At 42.1% G+C, this 21,407-nt stretch overlaps 1 protein-coding gene across 1 annotated transcript in view; it reads left to right on the forward strand.

The window, feature by feature from the left end:
- RPS6KA2 (ribosomal protein S6 kinase A2) overlaps nucleotides 1–21,011 on the forward strand; it is a 123,465-nt gene extending 102,454 nt beyond the window's left edge. Inside the window, exons 17-21 of the mRNA XM_072141275.1 lie at nucleotides 12,315–12,476; nucleotides 13,127–13,203; nucleotides 18,648–18,765; nucleotides 19,829–19,966; nucleotides 20,695–21,011. Of these exons, the coding sequence (XP_071997376.1) occupies nucleotides 12,315–12,476; nucleotides 13,127–13,203; nucleotides 18,648–18,765; nucleotides 19,829–19,966; nucleotides 20,695–20,820 (621 nt within the window). The 3' untranslated portion in view covers nucleotides 20,821–21,011. The remainder of the gene's footprint in view (nucleotides 1–12,314; nucleotides 12,477–13,126; nucleotides 13,204–18,647; nucleotides 18,766–19,828; nucleotides 19,967–20,694) is intronic.
- Nucleotides 21,012–21,407: the final 396 nt, after the last annotated feature.

Consider the following 21,407-nt stretch of genomic DNA (forward strand, 5'->3'; position numbering starts at 1 on the left):
GCAGATTTCATGCTAGGCTGCCTATCCCGTGACCCTCGCGTTCAAAGAATTTATTCCAGCACCGATTACTGGGTGTTCACTCTCCTGGACCCACGGTACAAGCAAAATCTTTCCACTCTCATCCCTGGAGAGGAAAGGAGTGTGAGAATGCATGAATACCAGCAGGCCCTGGTGCACAAGCTGAAACAGTATTTCCCTTCTGACAGCGCTAGCGGCAGAGTGCGTAGTTCTGCGGGACAAGTAGCGAGGGAGAGTAGGCGAGCAGGCAGCTTGTCCAGCACTGGCAAGGGTACGCTTTACAAGGCTTTTGCCAGCTTTATGTCACCCCAGCAAGACACTGTCACCTGTCCCCAGTCTCGGCAGAGTAGGGCTGATCTTTACAGAAAGATGGTGAGGGAGTACGTAGCTGACCATACCATCGTCCTAAATGATCACACAGCTCCCTACAACTACTGGGTTTCAAAGCTGGACATGTGGCACGAACTGGCGCTGTACGCCTTGGAGGTTCTTGCCTGCCCTGCCGCTAGCGTCTTGTCCGAGCTGGTTTTCAGTGCAGCTGGTGGCATCATCACCGATAAGCGTACACGCCTGTCGACTGACAGCGCTGACAGGCTGACGCTTATCAAGATGAATAAAGCCTGGATTTCTCCTAATTTCCAATCTCCACCAGGTGAAGGAAGCTCAACCTGAATAATTTATCCACTCCTCCTCCTCCTCATTTTCCTCCTTCTCCTCCTCTTTGTACAGTAAAGCAGAGGAAACTGGCTATTTTTTGACAGGGCCCACTGGCTCTAGCTATAGTACTTTATGCATTTAATTTTTATGGAGGGCCACCGACCCGGTCCTCTGTTTTAAACAATTTTTGGGAGTGCCACATACAGGCACTCAATCTATTCCATTTTTCTGGAGGGCCACCTACCTGCTCCTCTGGTTTGAAAACTTTTTTGGACTGCCACATACAGGCACTCAATCTATTCCATTTTTCTGGAGGGCCACCTACCTGCTCCTCTGGTTTGAAAACTTTTTTGGACTGCCACATACAGGCACTCAATCTATTCCATTTTTCTGGAGGGCCACCTACCTGCTCCTCTGGTTTGAAAACTTTTTTGGACTGCCACATACAGGCACTCAATCTATTCCATTTTTCTGGAGGGCCACCTACCTGCTCCTCTGGTTTGAAAACTTTTTTGGACTGCCACATACAGGCACTATCCAAATTGAATTGTCTCCATAGCAGCCTCCACACGTTGTCTCCATTGCTACCTCCAAAAGTCGTCCATATAGCTGCCTCCATACATCGTCCCTTTATCAAACGAGGTGTGTCAGGCCGAAATTTGGGTTGTTTTCATGGATTCCACATCAAAGTTGTTAACTTTGTCGCCACCCTGCTGTGTTATCCACAAAATACACTGGCAAACTTTTACCATTTACGGATATTATTTCAGCGCTTCTTGCGCTTCTGTTTACATTCCCCTCACCCGCCATATCCTAAACTTATAAGAACGCTACTACACTTGATCTTATACAAAAGGTTCTTAGAAGTGCTGTTTGGGGAGTAGCCTAGAGACAGGGGCTTGGATTGGCGAAAGCTCGCCTGGCAGCGGAGCGCCAGCTCCATGCCAAGAACCAACTAACATAGTTTTAACTGCAGCACCTTTAATCTACTACTAGTTCACTGCCTCCATACATGGCCGCCTTATCAAACGTGCTGTGTCAGGCAGAATTTTGGGTTGTTTTCATGGCTTCCACAACAAACTTGTTAACTTTGTCGCCACCCTGCTGTATAATCCTCAAAATATACTGGCAAACTTTTACCATTTACGGATATTATTTCAGCGCTTCTTGCGCATCTGTTTACATTCCCCTCACCCGCCATATTCCAAACTTATAAGAACGCTACTACACTTAACTTGGTGCAGGCTGGGACCGAGTCTGACCCTGGGGCTGGTCATATACTGCCGACGCAGAGGATTGCGGGGCCTACCTCGGTCCAGGTGTTTCAGGCCTACTATGCCTCCTCCTCCTCCCACCCCTCCTCCACCTCCTCCTCCTCCGAATTACCATCCGTGGGCATGGCGCCATCAGTCGGTAGCTCTAGGCTCAGCAGCAGTGCCGTCGCTAAGCGACAGCAGGCGGTGCTCAAACTGCTGAGCCTAGGTGATAAAAGGCACACCGCCCAAGAGCTATTACAGGGCATTCCACATCAAACTTGTTAACTTTGTCGCCACCGTGCTGTGTAAGCCACACAGCACAGTTTTGCAGCCAGATCTTGTGCAGTGAGCTCTGCAGATTTTTGTGGCCGATAACTTTAAAAAAAAGCATTAGCAAAGCGAGTGTATGAGCTTGGCAGCGAGTGTGCACTGATCCCAAGTGTGTGCAGTGTCATAAGTGTGACTTAGGTTTAAGGGAAGGAGTACGTTTTGGATCCTGCAACAAATAGATAAGTGCATCTACATTTTTATTTCCTGATATTCATTGTGTGTTTTTTATTGCAACCAAGTAGATCTAAAGGTATTTTACTTGCATAATCTGTATATTGTGTGGGGGGTATAGGGAGGCATTCACCTTGCTTATCTAGACAGTATAGTCACAGGTGCTGCCTAATTAATATTGGGGTGTGGCTATCTAATTAGCAGCCTTTATATACTTCTGTGGTCAGTTTGTTTGGTGGTTTGCAGCCAGATCTTGTGCAGTGAGCTCTGCAGATTTTTGTGGCCGATAACTTTAAAAAAAAGCATTAGCAAAGCGAGTGTATGAGCTTGGCAGCGAGTGTGCACTGATCCCAAGTGTGTGCAGTGTCATAAGTGTGACTTAGGTTTAAGGGACTTAAGTTTGAGGGGCTTTAGCAGGTAACTGCTGTGTTTTGTGTTACTTTGACTGTAAATTCTTTCTGTGCATATTTATATTGTAATCCCCATTAGAATAATGGACTCCATAAGTGGCATTGCTACACGGTGTACATCCTGTGCCATGTATGCTTTCCTTGAACAGCCGTTCGAGGGGGAATACTGCTGTGTGGGGTGTGTGAAAATTGCTCATCTGGAAGCCCAGATTCTGGATCTAAATGAGCAAGTTTCAAGGCTGCGGGCAATTGATAATATGGAACGAAGTTTGCTGCTCCTGGAGCACAAACTCTCTGGGGAAGATGGTTGTGGGGAGGGGAGTATGGAGGTGCAGAATGAGGGGGCAGCTAGTTGGGTAACATGTAGAAGGCGGGGTAGAGGGAAGAGTTGTAGAGAGTCTAGTCCTGATCTGGTGCACCCCAATAAGTTTGCCAGGCTGGCGGATGAGGGGGATATCAGCTCTGGGGTAGCAATGCTGCAGAAAGACATGGCCGCTAGCAACCAGGGGAATGTCTGCTCCAGTAAGAAGGGTAATGGGAGCACAGGCAAGGTCAGACAGGTGCTGGTAGTGGGAGATTCCATTATTAGGGGAACACACAGGGCAATCTGTCACAAAGACCGTGCATACCGAACAGTGTGTTGTTTGCCGGGTGCTCGGGTTCGGCATGTTGCGGATCGGGTTGACGGATTACTGGGAGGGGCTGGTGAGGAACCAGCGGTCATGGTCCACATTGGCACTAATGACAAAGTAACAGGTAGGTGGAAGGTCCTTAAAAATGATTTCAGAGATTTAGGCCATAAGCTCAGGGCAAGGACCTCAAAGGTAATTTTCTCCGAAATACTGCCTGTACCACGTGCCACACCAGAAAGGCAGCGGGAGATCAAGGAGGTAAATAAGTGGCTCAAAAGTTGGTGTAGGAAGGAGGGGTTTGGGTTCATGGAGAACTGGGATGACTTTTCTGTGGGCTACAGGCTCTACAGTAGGGATGGGCTGCACCTCAATGGGGAGGGGGCCGCTGTTTTAGGGGAAAAAATGGCTAGAAGGTTGGAGGAGTGTTTAAACTAGAGACCTGGGGGGAGGGCAATTACACTTGTGCAGGGCAAATAGACGGTGTACATAGAGAGCTGGGAAGGGTCATAGTCCATGGGGGAGGAAGGGGGGCTGGAATGAGATTGGGGAATAAGGACAAAAGGAATACGGACAGGGAAAACCATATAAAGTGTATGTACACAAATGCCAGAAGCCTCACAAACAAAATGGAGGAACTGGAACTCTTGATGTTGGAACGGAAATATGATATAGTGGGTATCAGCGAGACATGGCTGGACAGTAGCTATGACTGGGCTGTTACTATAGATGGTTATAGTCTTTTTAGAAAGGATCGTATAAATAAAAAAGGGGGAGGGGTTTGTTTATATGTGAATTCTTGCCTCAAGCCCGTCCTGCGAGATGACATCAGTAACGCAAATGTGGAGTCCCTATGGGTGGAGATAAGAGGAGGGAAAAATAAAAATAAAATATTACTAGGGGTTTGTTATAAGGCTCCAAATATAATGGAGGCAGCAGAGGAAATGCTGATAAGTGAAATGGATGCGGCTTCAAAGCATGGTGAAGTACTTATCATGGGGGACTTCAATTACCCAGATATTGACTGGGGGGCAGAAACCTGCAGGTCCTTCAAAGGTAGCAGGTTCTTGTCAACAACAAAAGACAATTACCTGTCGCAACTAGTCCTGGAGCCAACAAGAGGGGGGGCACTGCTGGACCTTATCCTTACCAACAGACCTGATAGGATATCAAAACTACAGGTTGGGGGGAACCTGGGGAATAGTGATCATAATATCATTGATTTTGTATTACGCTTTACTAAGAGCGTTAGTGAAGGGGCAACCAACACTCTAAACTTCAGGAGGGCAAATTTTCAGCAACTAAGGGAAGACCTTAAAGGCATAGACTGGGATAATGCTCTCAAGGACAAAAGCCCCCCCCAAAAATGGGACTTTTTCACATATATTCTGAAAAAGTCCTGTGAGAAACACATACCTTATGGGAAAAAGCATAAAAGGAACAAGAAAAACCCTATGTGGCTAACTAGTCTTGTAAGGAAAGCAATAAGCGAGAAAGATAAAGCGTTTAAGGTGCTAAAACGTGAAGGTAGCGATGAGGCATTACAGGATTATAGAGAGAAAAATAAATCCTGTAAAAAGCAGATAAAGGCCGCAAAAATAGAGACTGAGAGAAATATTGCCAGGGAGAGCAAAAATAATCCCAAATTATTTTTCAAGTATATAAATGATAAGAAACTAAAAACAGAGAGTGTGGGTCCCCTTAGAAATAACATGGGGGTCATGGTGGAAGGAGACGAGGAAAGGGCCAATCTACTGAATGTCGCCTTCTCAACTGTCTTTACCCAGGAAAATCCCCTGGTGGAAGACACAATGAGGAATAATGTTAATTCTTTTTATAATGTCAACAGTTTAACCCAGGAAGAGGTACGGCGCCGCCTCGCAACCACTAAGATAGATAAATCACCGGGGCCAGATGGCATACACCCCCGGGTTCTGCATGAATTATGTACGGTGATAGACAGACCGTTATTTTTAATATTTGAAGATTCACTGAGGACTGGTTATGTTCCACAGGAATGGCGCATAGCAAATGTGGTACCAATATACAAAAAAGGATCAAATAGCGATCCTGGAAACTACAGACCTGTAAGTCTAACTGCTGTGGTGGGGAAAATATTTGAGGGGTTTATTAGAGATGCTATCCTGGAGTATCTCACTGTGCACAACCTTATAACCCAGCGTCAGCATGGGTTTATGAGAGATCGGTCCTGTCAGACTAATCTGATTGGTTTCTACGAGGAGGTAAGTTCAAGACTGGATCTGGGGGACGCTGTGGATGTTGTATATCTGGACTTCTCAAAGGCATTTGACACCGTGCCACATAAAAGGTTGGTATATAAAATGAGACTGCTGGGAATAGGAGAAAATCTGTGTATCTGGGTAAGTAATTGGCTTAGTGATAGAAAACAGAGGGTGGTCATTAATGGCACATTCTCAGATTGGGTTGATGTTACCAGTGGAGTGCCACAGGGGTCAGTATTGGGGCCACTTCTTTTTAATATTTTTATTAATGACCTTGTAGTGGGTTTACACAGTCAAGTTTCAATATTTGCAGATGATACTAAGCTGTGTAAAGTAATAAATACTGAGGTCGATAGTTTAGCATTACAGAGGGATTTGTGGAAACTTGAGGAGTGGGCAGAGAAATGGTTGATGAGGTTTAATGTAGATAAATGTAAAGTTATGCACTTGGGCCATGGAAACAAAAAGTATAATTATGTTCTAAACGGTCAATTACTTAGTAAAACTGAAGCTGAAAAGGACTTGGGCGTATTGGTGGATGGTAAACTTAATTTTAGTGACCAGAGCCAGGCGGCTGCTGCTAAAGCAAATAAAATAATGGGATGTATCAAGAGAGGAATAGATTCTCATGATAAAGACATAGTTCTGCCCTTATACAAATCCCTGGTCAGACCACACATGGAATATTGTGTACAGTTTTGGGCACCAGTGTATAAAAAGGATATAATAGAGCTGGAACGGGTGCAGAGGAGAGCAACCAGGATTATAAGGGGAATGGGGGGATTAGAATACACTGACAGATTACAAAATTTGGGATTATTCAGTTTAGAAAAAAGACGACTGAGGGGAGACCTCATTACAATGTACAAATACCTGAACGGACAGTACAAGGATCTCTCCAAAGATCTTTTTATACCTAGGCCTGTGACCAGGACAAGGGGGCATCCTCTACGCCTAGAGGAGAGGCGATTTTACCATCACCATAGACAAAGGTTCTTTACTGTAAGAGCAGTGAGACTGTGGAACTCTCTGCCGCAGGAGGTTGTTATGGCCGACTCTATGTACATGTTCAAGAGAGGCCTGGATGACTTTCTGGAGAGAAAAAATATCACGGGTTATGGGGATAAAACATTTATTTAATTCTTGAAGGTTGGACTTGATGGACTTGCGTCTCCTTCCAGCCTTATATACTATGATACTATGATACTATGATACTATGATACTGGCAAACTTTTTTCATTTACGGATATTATTTCAGCGCTTCTTGCGCAGATGTTTACATTCCCCTCACCCGCCATATCCCAAACTTATAAGAACGCTACTACACTTGATCTTATACAAAAGGTTCTTAGAAGGGCTGTTTGGGGAGTAGCCTAGAGACAGGGGCTTGGATTGGCGAAAGCTCGCCTGGCAGCGGAGCGCCAGCTCCATGCCAAGATCCAACTAACATAGTTTTAACTGCAGCACCTTTAATCTACTACTAGTTCACTGCCTCCATACATGGTCCCCTTATCAAACGAGCTGTGTCAGGCAGAATTTTGGGTTGTTTTCATGGCTTTCATGTTAACTTTGTCGCCACCCTGCTGTGTAATCCACAAAATATACTGGCAAACTTTTATCATGTACCGATATTATTTGAGCGCTTCTTGCTCACCTCCTTTGGTTCCTCACTGCCACCCATTGGTTTGAAGCCTGAGTCCATTTAGGGTATGTCGCCATGCCACTCTCTAGCCTGCCGCTGCTGCCGCTCCCTCTGCATGCCGTCCCCTATAGTGTCAGGGTCAATTATTGGATGTTTTACATGCTATCTAGCTTCATTCTGTCACTCTGTCATGGCCATGCTGTTGCCCATAATTTTGGCATAATGGTGCGATTAAGCAGCCTCAGAGGCATCCATGCATGCTGCCCCTGCTGTTTCCTGTCCATTTCCGTGGTGTTTCCATCCTTTTCTGAGGTTCCCAGGTGTTTGGCCAAGCTTCCCTGTGCAGAGCCTTGGTCCCCTTGAAAAATGCTCGAGTCTCCCATTGACTTCAATGGGGCTCGTTACTCGAAACGAGCACTCGAGCATCGGGAAAAGTTCGTCTCGAATAACGAGTACCCGAGCATTTTAGTGCTCGCTCATCTCTACTCAAAATCCATTTTCTCAAGCCCAGGTGGATTTAGAGATTGGAAGCATGTCTGTGGTAAGGGATCCTTGTATTTCCATGAAACTTCCTGCAGCCACATGTTAAATTATGCCAAATGGAAGGAATTGGAGGAAAACATATGTTCTGGAAGAACTATTGACAGAGATTTGCGCCAACAACTCCATTTGGAAGAGCAACGGTGGCGTGAGGTGTTGCTGCGGTTACTGAAGGTTATTAGATGGATGGCAAAAAATAATCTACCATTCAGAGGATCATCAGATACAGTATTTACTGATCATAATGGGATTTTTTTGCAATTATTGGAGCTGATCTCTGAATTTGATTTGGTTTTGAAGGAGCACATGCAGCGTGCTAAAGAGAAAACCAACGTGCATTATCTTAGTAAAGATATGCAAAATTATTTTCTTCGTTTGATTGCAGATGAGGTCATTGAAATTATAGTTAAAAAAATTAAGCAAGCTAAATTTTTTAGCATAATAGTGGACTGCACACCAGACATCTCCAAACAAGAGCAGTTATCACTTGTGCTGAGATATGTGGACATTGACAATGTTGCCAAAACAGTGGAGGTTAAGGAAAGCTTTTTGGAATTTCTACACGTCACAGAAACAACTGGTATAAATCTTGCTAGTGTTGTCTTGGAAAGACTGACCAAACTTGGCCTATGCGTTTCAGACATAAGAGGTCAGTGCTACGACAATGGTGCTAATATGAGGGGACAATACAAGGGAGTGCAGGCCATTATTTTAGAAAAAAATCCCTATGCTTTCTTTGTGCCATGTTCTCCACATAATTGGAACCTTGTTATAGTTCATGCTGCAGAGAGCTCCAGCCAAGCCAAGCACTTTTATGACGTTCTCAATCGGATTTATACATTTTTCTCAGGAGCAACCAAAAGGTGGGAAGTGGCCTCTGAACATTTGTCCCATTTAACACTCAAGGCTTTGTCTCAGACACGTTGGTGTGCTCGTCTTGAAGCTGTGAAAGCCATTTTATTACAGTTTCCCCAACTAGTTGAAGCCTTGGAGACTTTACAGTATATAGTATCTCACTCACTCGTTCCAGCATTTCCAAATCTTGTTTTAGCATTGCGACTGTTGTTAACAATACCAGTTTCAGTCGCATCAGCTGAAAGGAGCTTTAGCAAACTAAAGTTAATTAAAAACTACCTAAGGTCCCAGATGTCGCAAGACAGGTTAAATGCCTTCGCAATACTTTCAATTGAGTCGAAAGAAGCGCAATGTGTAGATTTTAATCAGGTAATACACCGTTTTGCAGCTGAAAAAACAAGAAGAATAACTTTTTAAAAGGCCTATTCAATTGGATACATTGCACTTTTACAAATGTTTTGCACTAATGTTCTTTTAAAGTTTACCTGTTTACAATGCATGGAAGTCCTTGGGTACATTGCACTTTTACAAATGTTTTGCACTAATGTTCTTTTTTCTAAGTTTACCTCTTTACAATGCATATAAATAAAATGTTTCATATTTGGTGTTTTAAGTTTATCTGTTTTTAATGCCGTCACATGAGTTCACTGTTAAGGGGCCCACTGAGGCTGTTTCGCCCAGGGGCCCACTGAAACCTGGAGCCGGCCCTGCGCAGGAGACAAGTTTCCAGGGAACTGCAACTGCCTTGAACTGTGCACAGGTCTGCCACCTGCTGGTCATTGTTAGTTGCTGCATTTCAAAGGAAAGCCAAGTGTGAGTGCATTTAATAATTGCAGAATTTAAGCTTAAAGCTATACACCATGCAGTAGAGCATGGAAATAGGGCAGCTGCAAGAGAATTCAACATTAATGAATCTATGGTGCGTAAGTGGCGTAAGACCAAACTGAATTTCCGAGGAAACAAAGCAAGATGGCCACATTTGGAGGACAAAATAGAACAGTGGGTTATCGAACAGAGAACCGCAGGTAGAAGCGTCTCCACTGTTTCTATTTGATTCAAAGCCACAGCGTTAGCATGTGACATGGATTTTTGAGGAAGGCCTTCATGGTGCTTTCATTTTATGAAAAGGAGTAATCTCTCCATCCACACCAGAACTACTGTCTGCCAGCAACTGCCAAAGGATTATGAAGAGAAGCTGGCCATTTTCCGCACCTACTGCATAACCAAAATAAATGAAAAGAATATCCAACCAGAACACATCACTAACATGGATGAGGTCCCCCTTACTTTTGACATCCCTGTAACACATACTGTTGAGAAAACAGTGTCCAGTACGGTATCTATACGTACCACAGGAAAGGAGAAATCATCTTTCACTGTAGTTCTCGCCTGTCAGGCTAATGGACAGAAATTACCACCCATGGTCATTTTCAAGAGATAGACTTTGCCAAAAGAAAAGTTTCCTGCTGATGTCATCATCAAGGCTAACCTAAAGGGCTGGATGGGCGAGGAGAAAATTATTGAGTGGCTAAGGGAGGTCTACGTCAAGACATCGGATGGCTTTTTTCACAGACCTTTGATTCTATGCCCGCCCATGTGACCGATACTGTCATAGCCCAAGTGAAAAAAACTAATTCAGAGCTTGCTGTCATTCCGGGTGGATTAACCAAAAAACTCCAGCCTCTGGATATCGGTGTCAGCAGGTCATTTAAAGTGAAATTACGATCTGCATGGGAGCAATGGATGACAGAAGGTGACCACACATTTACCACCAACGGGAGGCAACCCCGGGCTAGTTATGCCACTATGTGCAAGTGGATCGTGGATGCCTGGGAGAAGATATCAGTCTCCAGTATCATCCGAGCTTTCAGGAAGGCTGGAATTGTCACTGGATAGCTAATCATCAGCAACGAGACCGACTCAGATGATGATGAAGAGGGGGACCCAAGCATGTTTGATGCAGAAATTGCCCAACTGTTAAACTCCGATACTGAAGATGAAGACTTTGATGGATCTGTGGTAGAGGAGTGAACTGAAAAAGTAAATGTGTTGCTTTGCAGTTACAACTGAACATGTTGAAAGTTAGTGGGAAAGAGTTAAATAAAGTTTGACTTATTTGGCCAAATTTACTGACCTGGTCCTGTCGCGATCTCCTATTCGGACGGTCTGACGAAGATGAAATCTGGCGCGATTCACTAAGCTCGTGCGCCCGAGTTCCTGCATCCGTCGCTTCCCTGTCGAGGTTTGCTGGAGTTCACCTTCTTCTTCCCGGTGCTTGTAAGTGCATGTCTTGCGACACAATTCAAAATGTTAAATTCCATGTGTAGTCCGAATTCGTTGGGTAGTCCGATGGCCCGCCCCCCAATTTGTGACGTGTGCAAGCCGGCGCCGATGCACCAAAATCCGACCGCGTGTGCCACAATCCCCTGTTACATGTGGCGCAAAATGGAAATCGTCGGGAAACCCGACGTAAATGCGCTCTGCGGACCCTTAGTAAATGAGCCCCATTGTCTGAGTTTTGTTTAATTTATTGCGCTGTGCCTTATAATCCGATGTGCCTTATAATCCGGTGCGCCTTATATATGAACCTAGATGTCTTAGCAGGTATTTATTGGAGGTGCGCCTTATAGTCCAATGCGCCTTATAGTCCGAAAAATATGGTAACCTTGGCCAGATCTGTGCCTTGCCACAATTCTGTCTCTGAGCTCCTAGGGCAGTTCCTTAGACCTCATGAATGATTCACATGTGCTCTGACATGCACTGTGAGCTCTTATATAGACAGGTGTGTGCCTTTTCTAATCAAATCCAATCAGTTTAATTAAACACAGCTGGACTCCAACAATGGAGTATAACCATCTCAGGGAGGATCAGAAGGAAATGGACGGCATGTGAGTTTAATATGAGTGTCATAGCAAAAGGTCTGAATACTTATGCAATATTTTAGTTTTTCGTGTTTAATAAATGAGCAAAAATATCTACATTTCAGGGTTTTTTTGTCAAGATGGAGTGCAGAGTGTACATTAATGAGCAGAAAAAAATAACTTTTTCAGTCTTACCAAATGGCTGCAATGAAACAAAGATTGAAAAATTGAAAGGGGGGTACTTTCCATACCCACTATATCTTAAAAATCACCAATTTTGAAGTAATATAATCTCTGTTGTGTAAAAAAAAAAGCCCTGCATAACTTGTGAAATAAATATGATCCCCATTTTTTCCAGAATACAACAACAGTAATTTACAATACTTCAGGAATATTATAATTATTCCATATTGAGAATTCAATATTTTTTAAAAGCTACCCAAAACCTCCATAGTGCCCATTCCCTAAATATTTTCCATCAAAATATCACTATCCAACAATGCAATTACCCTCAATAAGTGTCACCAATTAAACAAATGCTGGGTTATGTTTCCATATTTAATTTTGTATCTGTTGCAAAATGGTGAAAAAGTGTCGATTTGGACATTTTGAGTGCTATTTTCCATTATGGGTTCAAAGCCAAGAATAATCTGTTTATATTTTTATAGATCAGACATTTTGTGACATTTTATTTAACTTTAGGTTGTCCATCGAGATTTAAAGCCCAGTAATATTCTATATATGGATGAATCTGGGGATCCAGCATCTATCCGAATTTGTGATTTTGGTTTTGCAAAACAATTAAGAGCTGAAAATGGACTGCTAATGACTCCTTGTTATACAGCCAATTTTGTGGCACCTGAGGTGGGTGTCTCTATATTTAATTATTTGTTAATACAAATTAAGTAAACTGAATTTTAAGGAGATACTCTAGATCAGTGATGGCGAACCTTTTAGCAACCAAGTGCCCAAACTGCCAACCCAAATCCCCTTCATTTATCGTGAGGTGCAAACCAAAAATTAAAGCAGTAACTTATTGCTCCCTGTTCTTCAACAATGTTCATACTGGCCTCCTGAGGACACCAACACACTAGAAAGAAGGAGGGAAAATTAGCATAATTGTAGCTTCTTTCCAGTGTCCCTCTGTACACAGAGAATCATGGGACCAGCAGGAGGTCCTCCAAAGATAATTAGGCCCTGTCTATTCATTCTCCCTTTTCCTACTGTCCCAAGTAGCCAAGTAAGTCACTTAAAAATATCACTGAAAGCAGCATCTTTTAAGTTGCCTGGAACTACAGGAAAATTCTTTGAGTCCTGTCTGGTGTGCTGGGGTGATGGCCCAGGTGCCCACAGAAAGGGCTCTGAGTGCCGCCTCTGGCACCCGTGCCATAGGTTCGCCACCACTGCTCTAGATCATTCACATCCTACTTTACATGTATGCTTTACTAAATACTATAATGATTATATACGAAACATTTTTTGAACAAAACATTAATACTTTTCTTCCCTGACAGGTTTTGAAACGTCAAGGCTATGATGCAGCTTGTGACATCTGGAGCTTAGGCATCCTACTTTATACTATGATAGCAGGGTAAGGTTACAAAATAATCTACTACCATTGTTAACTGAAATGCATAAGGCTGGTTTAAGATGATCTTACATGGACAGTAACATCTCTGGGGACCTCCGTCAGGTATGCAATATTTTGCATTAATCCCCCATTGCCTCCAATTTCTAATGAACAACTTTTTAAATTAGCTGTTTACAGAGCCGTACGAGGGCTTGTTTTTTGCAGAACAAATTGTACCTTCCATGTCAGTTTTTAATATTTAATGCAATGTACCAAAAAGATGTGGTGAAAATGTGGTGAAATTGACCCACAAAAATGCACGTATGCCATTTTCTTATGGCTGTCACTATGTGGTCTACATGACACATCCCTTTTATTACTTGGTTCATTATGATCAAGGAGATAAAAAAGATGTCTCAATATTGCCATTATGACATCCTTGACTTGGGGGTTTTAGTGGACATTAAACTTATCTTTAGTGACTTTTACCAGGTTGCTGCTCCCTAGGCAAATAAAATTATCTAAAAAAAGCTCTATCGATGAAATGCTAAATATAAGGGGAGAGTTATCATTGCCTATGGCAACCAATCAAAGCTCAGCTTCCATTTCCCACAGCAGCTTAAAAAATTTAAATCTAGCTCTTGTTGGTTGTCAAGAGTTTTGACAACTTGGTCACATCACACATGGAATATTGTGAACAATTTTGGGCACTGGTTTTAAATTGATATACATGAACTAGAGCAAGTGGAGAACAGGGTGATCTAAGTAATTTAGGAAATCAGATTAGAATACAAAAATAAATAAGAGAAAAAAAGCTAAATAGACATTTACAAGGTGATCAAATTACAATACAAATACATGAGTGGACAGTACAGAGATCTTTCCAACGACCTTCTTACACCTAGGTTTTTAGGGAATAACCTCTTTGATTTGAAGAAAGACCATATATCATATATAATAGATAAGGATTAAGGGTTTCTGAAAGTAGTGAGACTATGAAACTCTCTGCCAAAACATTTTGAGAAGCTCATACACTGTACAAGTTTAACAGAAACCTGTCAGTAGAAATTGACCTAATAAAGCACTACCAGTATGTTGCCAAGTAGCTGAACATCTTACAGATCATGTTTCTTTCATTACCTAGTGTGGTGGCATCATCCAGAAAATCAACTTTGAAGTGAGATGTAAATTGATCATATAAAGTCAAGGAGGTGGAGATTTAAACACGGAAGTCAAGCTCTCTCTTCCTCAGAAAGCCACCTTTGCTGTAATTGATGGTCCTACATCTAGAGACATCACTAATCAGATTTTCTGATGTACGATGATCAATATCACTCACAGAGGAAGAGGCGTTCAGTGCTCCTTCCTCTGAATGGTTCTTCTTTAAGATTTATCCCCCTGTTCACATAATTCTACAGTTGTAAAACAAACACATTTTGTAGATTCTTCTTTCTGTGCATTTTTCTATTGTAATCCCCATTAGAATAATGGACTCCATAAGTGGCATTGCTACACGGTGTACATCCTGTGCCATGTATGCTTTCCTTGAACAGCCGTTCGAGGGGGAATACTGCTGTGTGGGGTGTGTGAAAATTGCTCATCTGGAAGGCCAGATTCTGGATCTAAATGAGCAAGTTTCAAGGCTGCGGGCAATTGATAATATGGAACGAAGTTTGCTGCTCCTGGAGCACAAACTCTCTGGGGAAGATGGGTGTGGGGAGGGAAGTATGGAGGTGCAGAGTGAGGGGGATGCTAGTTGGGTAACATATAGAAGGCGGGGTAGAGGGAAGAGTTGTAGAGAATCTAGTCCTGATCTGGTACACCCCAATAAGTTTGCCAAGCTGGCGGATGAGGGGGATATCAGCTCTGGGGTAGCAATGCTGCAGAAAGACGTGGCCGCAAGCAACCAGGGGAATGTCTGCTCCAGTAAGAAGGGTAATGGGAGCACAGGCAAGGTCAGACAGGTGCTGGTAGTGGGAGATTCGATTATTAGGGGAACACACAGGGCAATCTGTCACAAAGACCGTGCATACCGAACAGTGTGTTGTTTGCCGGGTGCTCGGGTTCGGCATGTTGCGGATCGGGTTGACGGATTACTGGGAGGGGCTGGTGAGGAACCAGCGGTCATGGTCCACATTGGCACTAATGACAAAGTAACAGGTAGGTGGAAGGTCCTTAAAAATGATTTCAGAGATTTAGGCCATAAGCTTAGGGCAAGGACCTCAAAGGTAATTTTCTCCGAAATACTGCCCGTACCATGTGCCACACCAGAAAGGCAGCGGGAGATCAAGGAGGTAAATAAGTGGCTCAAAAGTTGGTGTAGGAAGGAGGGTTTTGGGTTCATGGAGAACTGGACTGACTTTTCTGTCAGCTACAGGCTCTACAGTAGGGATGGGCTGCACCTAAATGGGGAGGGGGACGCTGTTTTAGGGGAAAAAATGGCTAGAAGGTTGGAGGAGTGTTTAAACTAGAGACCTGGGGGGAGGGCAACTACACTTGTGCAGGGCAAATAGACAGTGTACATAGAGAGCTGGGAAGAGTCATAGTCCATGGGGGAGGAAGGGGGGCTGAAATAAGATTGGGGAATAAGGACAAAAGGAATACGGACAGGGAAAACCATATAAAGTGTATGTACACAAATGCCAGAAGCCTCACAAACAAAATAGAGGAACTGGAACTCTTGATGTTGGAGCGGAAATATGATATAGTGGGTATCAGCGAGACATGGCTGGACAGTAGCTATGACTGGGCTGTTACTATAGATGGTTATAGTCTTTTTAGAAAGGATCGTATAAATAAAAAAGGGGGAGGGGTTTGTTTATATGTGAATTCTTGCCTCAAGCCCGTCCTGCGAGATGACATCAGTAACGCAAATGTGGAGTCCCTATGGGTTGAGATAAGAGGAGGGAAAAAGAATAATAAAATATTACTAGGGGTTTGCTATAAGGCTCCAAATATTATGGAGACAGCAGAGGAAATGCTGATAAGTGAAATGGATGCGGCTTCAAAGCAAGGTGAAGTACTTATCATGGGGGACTTCAATTACCCAGATATTGACTGGGGGGCAGAAACCTGCAGGTCCTTCAAAGGCAGCAGGTTCTTGTCAACAACAAAAGACAATTACCTGTCGCAACTAGTCCTGGAGCCAACAAGAAGGGGCAACCAACACTCTAAACTTCAGGAGGGCAAATTTTCAGCAACTAAGGGAAGACCTTAAAGGCATAGACTGGGATAATGTTCTCAAAGACAAAAGCCCCCCCCAAAAATGGGACTTTTTCTCATATATTATGAAAAAGTCCTGTGAGAAACACATACCTTATGGGAAAAAGCATAAAAGGAACAAGAAAAACCCTATGTGGCTAACTAGTCTTGTAAGGAAAGCAATAAGCGAGAAAGATAAAGCGTTTAAGGTGCTAAAACGTGAAGGTAGCGATGAGGCATTAGAGGATTATAGAGAGAAAAATAAATCCTGTAAAAAGCAGATAAAGGCCGCAAAAATAGAGACTGAGAGAAATATTGCCAGGGAGAGCAAAAATAATTCCAAATTATTTTTCAAGTATATAAATGATAAGAAACTAAAAACAGAGAGTGTGGGTCCCCTTAGAAATAACATGGGGGTCACGGTGGAAGGAGATGAGGAAAGGGCCAATCTACTGAATGTCGCCTTCTCAACTGTCTTTACCCAGGAAAATCCCCTGGTGGAAGACATAATGAGGAATAATGTAAATTCTTTTTATAATGTCAACAGTTTAACCCAGGAAGAGGTACGGCGCCGCCTCTCAACCACTAAGATAGATAAATCACCTGGGCCAGATGGCATACACCCCCAGGTTCTGCATGAATTATGTACGGTGATAGACAAACCGTTATTTTTAATATTTGAAGATTCACTGAGGACTGGTTATGTTCCACAGGAATGGCGCATAGCAAATGTGGTACCAATATACAAAAAAGGATCAAATAGTGATCCTGGAAACTACAGACCCGTGAGTCTAACTGCTGTGGTGGGGAAAATATTTGAGGGGTTTATTAGAGATGCTATCCTGGAGTATCTCACTGTGCACAACCTTATAACCCAGCGTCAGCATGGGTTTATGAGAGATCGGTCCTGTCAGACTAATCTGATTGGTTTCTACGAGGAGGTAAGTTCAAGACTGGATCTGGGGGACGCTCTAGATGTTGTATATTTGGACTTTTCAAAGGCATTTGACACCGTGCCACATAAAAGGTTGGTATATAAAATGAGACTGCTGGGAATAGGAGAAAATCTGTGTATTTGGGTAAGTAATTGGCTTAGTGATAGAAAACAGAGGGTGGTCATTAATGGCACATTCTCAGATTGGGTTGATGTTACCAGTGGAGTGCCACAGGGGTCAGTATTGGGGCCACTTCTTTTTAATATTTTTATTAATGACCTTGTAGTGGGTTTACACAGTCAAGTTTCAATATTTGCAGATGATACTAAGCTGTGTAAAGTAATAAATACTGAGGTCGATAGTTTAGCATTACAGAGGGATTTGTAGAAGCTTGAGGGATGGGCAGAGAAATGGTTGATGAGGTTTAATGTAGATAAATGTAAAGTTATGCACTTGGGCCATGGAAACAAAAAGTATAATTATGTTCTAAACGGTCAATTACTTAGTAAAACTGAAGCTGAAAAGGACTTGGGGGTATTGGTGGATGGTAAACTTAATTTTAGTGACCAGAGCTAGGCGGCTGCTGCTAAAGCAGATAAAATAATGGGATGTATCAAGAGAGGAATAGATTCTCATGATAAAGACATAGTTTTGCCCTTATACAAATCCCTGGTCAGACCACACATGGAATATTGTGTACAGTTTTGGGCACCAGTGTATAAAAAGGATATAGTAGAGCTGGAACGGGTGCAGAGGAGAGCAACCAGGATTATTAGGGGAATGGGGGAACTAGAATACACTGACAGATTAAAAAATTGGGGATTATTCAGTTTAGAAAAAAGACGGCTGAGGGGAGACCTCATTACAATGTACAAATACCTGAACGGACAGTACAAGGATCTCTCCAAAGATCTTTTTATACCTCGGCCTGTGACGAGGACAAGGGGGCATCCTCTACGCCTAGAGGAGAGGCGATTCTACCATCAACATAGACAAAGGTTCTTTACTGTAAGAGCAGTGAGACTATGGAACTCTCTGCCGCAGGAGGTTGTTATGGCAGACTCTATGTACATGTTCAAGAGAAGCCTGGATGACTTTCTGGAGAGAAAAAATATCACGGGTTATGGGGATAAAACATTTATTTAATTCTTAAAGGTTGGACTTGATGGACTTGCGTCTCCTTCCAGCCTTATATACTATGATACTATGATACTATGATGATACATTTATTTATGAAAAGCCACTGAAATGGAAATAGATGGAAAAGTAGTAGATAAACCTGCTTGATTTTTTACATTATTTTTGTTTCTAATGCCTTGCCCTCTGTAGTTTTACTCCATTTGCTAATGGATCGGAAGACTCACCAGAAGAAATATTAGGAAAAATAGGCAATGGGAAGTATGCTCTTTCAGGAGGAAACTGGGATTCTGTATCAGATGCAGCAAAGGTAATGCATGAAAGTCAAGAGCTTGTTGCTGGTGGAAACTGAGCTTAACTGAGCAACCTATTCAAGATTAGCAGCAGATTTGCAGACCAGATTTTCTGCGTGAAAAATCCTGTGTGGATTACTGCATCTTTGAAATTCATAGTATTTTAACCCCTTTACGAGCTGGCCCTTTTTATTTTTTTTCACTTCCATTTTTTACTCTCCACCTTCAATGGTGAAAAAAACGAATTTGCAACTTTTTCTTGTGGGCTTGGATTTTACAGCTTTTACTCTGCGCCACAAATGACATGTCTACTTTATTCTTTGGGTCGGTGAGATCACGGAGATATCAAATTTATATAGGTTTTATAATGTTTTCATACATTTACAAAGATTAAAACCTCCTGTAAAAAAATTTTTTTTCAAATTTTGCCATCTTCTGGCGCCAATAATTTTTTCATACTTGGTGTACGGAGCTGTGGGTGGTATCATTTATTGCGACTTTTGATGGTGGTCATTGCTATAATTTTTAGGACTGTGCGACCTATTGATAACTTTTTATTGATTTTTTAAAACTTTTTTTTATTTTTATTTTTACTATTTTTCATACTCCCTAGGGTACTTTAACCCTAGGTTGTCTGATCGATCCTATCATATACTGCCATACTACAGTATGGCAGTATATGGGAATTTTCCTCCTCATTCAGTACAATGTGCTGAAAAAAGTAAAAACATTATAGCAGAAACTGATGAAAAGCAAGGCAGAGCAGACTCTTACTCCAGTCCTCTCCAGCCTATCTCCTGGTGGTAGCCATGAGATAGAGTGCAAGGAGGGGCTGATGATTCCTCTGCTCCTCTATATTACTTGGGATGGGCCTGTTCATTTAGAGACAGGACTCTGGTTATGGACATGAAATCTTGGCAAGTACCAGGAGATGTCACATGAACAGCTAGTCAAGCAGAATTAAGCGTCTTTCATGTTATCCGTCCCCCCCCCCCCCCCGTAATGCCCAGAAATCCCCTATATTTAGTCATCATCTTTAACTAGTTAAATGTTTAAATGTTTTTTTTTTCTTTTCTGAAGGACCTAGTATCTAAAATGCTTCACCTAGATCCTCACCAACGTCTCACAGCAAGTCAGGTTTTGCAGCACCCATGGATTGTCAACAGAGAATACTTGTCACAAGACCAATTAAGCCGCCATGATTTCCACGCTGCAAAGGTTTGTTTGTTATATTTTCAGATAGTATTTTATACTGCCCAAATCTAACTTACATTAAACACTTATTAATTTAAATGTGGCAAAACAACTGCATGTGGGTTATCTGGAGCAGATTTACAGGGATTTGTGAGAATATACTAACCTTACCATGGCAAGCTCTCACCAGGATTTCAAGTACAGGTTTAAGGGACTATTGTCATGTTTATTTCACAAGTAATAAGTAAATGGTCTTAGTGGTCATGTCCAGTTTATTCAGATATGAAAGCTAAGGCCGTCACATGTAGAATAGTAGTGACGTCAACACTTCTGTTGGTTGGCCTGGAAGCCTTGAGATTTCAGAGCCACCACTGGAACCAGACGGCCATCTTCAGAGGTGAAAGAGTTTTTATTTTCTATTTTCTTTAAACTATCTAATGCCTTAAGTGTTCATCCATATTAAGAGAAACCCCTTTAACATACCTAAAAAAAATGTTTGTGTGCAAGAGGCATTACACTTAAAAATATTCCTGTTACAAACTCATATTCAGTTTAACAACAAATCTACAGAACCTATCCTCTAGGCAACCCGGCCGCTACCTCTATATTCTTTTTTATACAAAATAAAACAGGATAAATGGCTGAATGCCTGTCTCTAGACAGTTACTTAACCATATTACAGTCTTATGTATTCATTCACAAAATACTAACATGATTAAAATTTTAATTCAGCTTTTTTTCTGTACTTTTAGGCAGCAATGAAAGCTACATATTCGGCATTAAACCACAGACCTCAAGCGCCAAAACTAGAACCAGTTAATTCTTCCAGCCTTGCTAAAAGAAGAGGATTGAGTAGAGTTATGTCTACAAGACTGTAGTGGTGCTGTCACTGTAGTCGTGTCTGTAAATGTTACTTCCCAGTAGATACAGAGAAAACTGAATTGTTGTGATTCAAGAGACTACAAATTGGATACCCTGCTCCATCGTTTCTTAAATTATTTTATTATATCTATTCAAATTCTAATTTATGTAATGAGCTCAAGATTAAAACCATAATAATAATTTTGAATGCTGACTACCTAAACACTGTTTATATAATTCCTTTTGTCATTTAAGGGGTTGTTTTCTTATAAGTATGTGAACATATTGGAAGCATTCATTGTCAGCATTTGGCCATGTCATCAATTATGTAAAACTAGTGACAGACAGTTCAAATGGGTTGTTCAGGGGTTGAAAAACTTGGCTGATTTATCCCAAAAATAATGTCACCAGAGGCTATGGTTTGTGCTAATATTGCAGCTCAGAGAAATGAATGGAACTTAATTGTAATACAATGGACAACCCATGGTCATGTGTGGAGCTGTTTTTGACTATTCCATAAATTTCGATTTGGTGCACAATGCTCCACAATGTGTAGAATTCTTAAATTATAGCATGCTAACATATTTCCCATTCTTAGGTCTAA

Source organism: Engystomops pustulosus, chromosome 3 (genome assembly GCF_040894005.1).
Source record: "Engystomops pustulosus chromosome 3, aEngPut4.maternal, whole genome shotgun sequence".
NCBI lineage: Eukaryota > Metazoa > Chordata > Amphibia > Anura > Leptodactylidae > Engystomops > Engystomops pustulosus.